The 1,938-nt window shown below is 53.5% G+C and overlaps 1 protein-coding gene across 1 annotated transcript; it reads left to right on the top strand.

Annotated features, from left to right (window-relative positions):
- LOC121879245 (serine-rich 25 kDa antigen protein-like) lies at nucleotides 1-318 on the top strand. The gene has a single exon (XM_042385843.1). It carries the CDS (start codon nucleotides 1-3, stop codon nucleotides 316-318), a length of 318 nt encoding a protein of 105 aa, XP_042241777.1.
- The last annotated feature ends 1,620 nt before the right edge of the window (nucleotides 319-1,938 follow it).

Raw genomic sequence — 1,938 nt, forward strand, 5'->3', positions numbered from 1 at the left:
ATGGCCAGCAGTAGTGAACGTCCCGTGGCCAGCATCAAAGAACGCCCCGTGGCCAGCAGTAGTGAGCGTCCCGTGGCCAGCATCAAAGAACGCCCTGTGGCCAGCAGTAGTGAACGTCCCGTGGCCAGCATCAAAGAACGCCCCGTGGCCAGCAGTAGTGAGCGTCCCGTGGCCAGCATCAAAGAACGCCCTGTGGCCAGCAGTAGTGAACGCCCCGTGGCCAGCAGTAGTGAGCGTCCCGTGGCCAGCATCAAAGAACGCCCTGTGGCCAGCAGTAGTGAACGCCCCGTGGCCAGCACCAGTCAGCGCCCCTTGTAGCCAGCACCAGTAAGCACTCCTGTATTATTTACATTATTTTGGTTGACTCTACATCTGGAAGACGTAGTTGAAGGTGACCACCTCGTTGATGTAGGCCTCGAGAGTCAGAGACAACACCACCAGCAGGAGAAGTATCAGCAGAGGCGTCAAGCACCCCAACTCATCCTGACCTCCCCAACTCTCTCTCAGCCACGACACGCCCTCCTGTAGACACCAGTGGGCATCAGTCCTACTCCCGGCAGCAGCGTCAGACAGGACACAGGTGCCGCTGTTGCTCCTGAAGAGTTTTGGACGCTGGCGAGAGTCCCAGCAGGCAGCCGCCGAGGACTTGGACTCACTTCTGGGACTGCTGACGCAGGTGGTCGTCCCACTGTCAGTATTGAAGCCCAGGAAGTCCTTCATGCTGTCGGCTGAGTTGTGGAGTAACAACACAAGCAGTTATCAACCGACGGTGACGAAGGCTCAGCTCCTCCAGGTCACTGTAGACTCTTCACTGTAGATCACCTTCAGGAAAATGTCTTAGACGTGCTGTATGTTTAGTCACTAATTCTCCCTAGTGACTTATCTCTCGTTAACTGTTGTGTTTACACGTGAGGTCCTCAAGCCTTCCTTACAGCTGGAAGATGTAGTTGAAGGCGGTGTTCTCGATGAGGTAACTCTCCAGCACCACCATTAGGTACAGCACGGCCATAGCGGGAGCCAGGAGGAGGCGGCTGTCGAACACCTTACTGTCGTATTCCATCTTGAGGAGAAGTAAACAAGCTGGAGGAGGAGGCGGTGTATCCTGACGAAGGTGAAGGATGAGTGAGGCGAAGGTCTACCCTGACGCAGATGAAGGAGAAATAAGACGTAAGAGTACCCTGACGAAGGTAAAACTCAGGTGATGATACGTCAACACAGGGGGAACAGATCCAGGTGCTGCGTCGTGGTCGGTCAAGGCAGCGGGTGAGTGAATATGTGTATGTCTGCTCTATAGCCAGTCAGGCGAGGGAGTAATGGATACACGGGGAGGTGCGGGCTTTATATATACCACTGGCGGGAGGGAGGGACGGTACAGGACCCGACCTTATCATCAAACATCAGCTGCCAAGTATGGATTATTTCATCGATATTATCTCCAACTGTTTTTTTTTTTTTTTAAAGAATTTCCGGAACACCTCAGGAACACGACCTCAAGGAACATGACCTCACGGAACACGAGATCGAAACACGACCTCAAGGAACACGACCTCACGGAACACAAAGATCGAAACACGACCTCAAGGAACACGACCTCACGGAACACAAGCTCAAAACACGACCTCAAGGAACACGACCTCACGGAACACGACCTCAAGGAACACGACCACAATGAACACGACTCATGGAACACGACCTCAAGGAACACGACCACAATGAACACGACTCAAGGACACGACCTCAAGGGACACGACTCACGGAACACGACCTCACGGAACACGACCTCAAGGAACACGACCTCATGGAACACGACCTCAAGGAACACGACCTCAAGAACACGACCTCAAGACGACCACTGTCCTGACACACACACACACACACACACACACACAGACACTACACACACAACTACACCTCATGTACACACTGAGGACGCTCATG

Source organism: Homarus americanus, unplaced genomic scaffold (genome assembly GCF_018991925.1).
Source record: "Homarus americanus isolate GMGI-L3 unplaced genomic scaffold, GMGI_Hamer_2.0 scaffold57709, whole genome shotgun sequence".
Taxonomy (NCBI): domain Eukaryota; kingdom Metazoa; phylum Arthropoda; class Malacostraca; order Decapoda; family Nephropidae; genus Homarus; species Homarus americanus.

Bases quoted from the DNA above. Each gene is read 5' to 3' on its own strand.
- LOC121879245 (XM_042385843.1), top strand. From the start codon at position 1: ATGGCCAGCAGTAGTGAACGTCCCGTGGCCAGCATCAAAGAACGCCCC.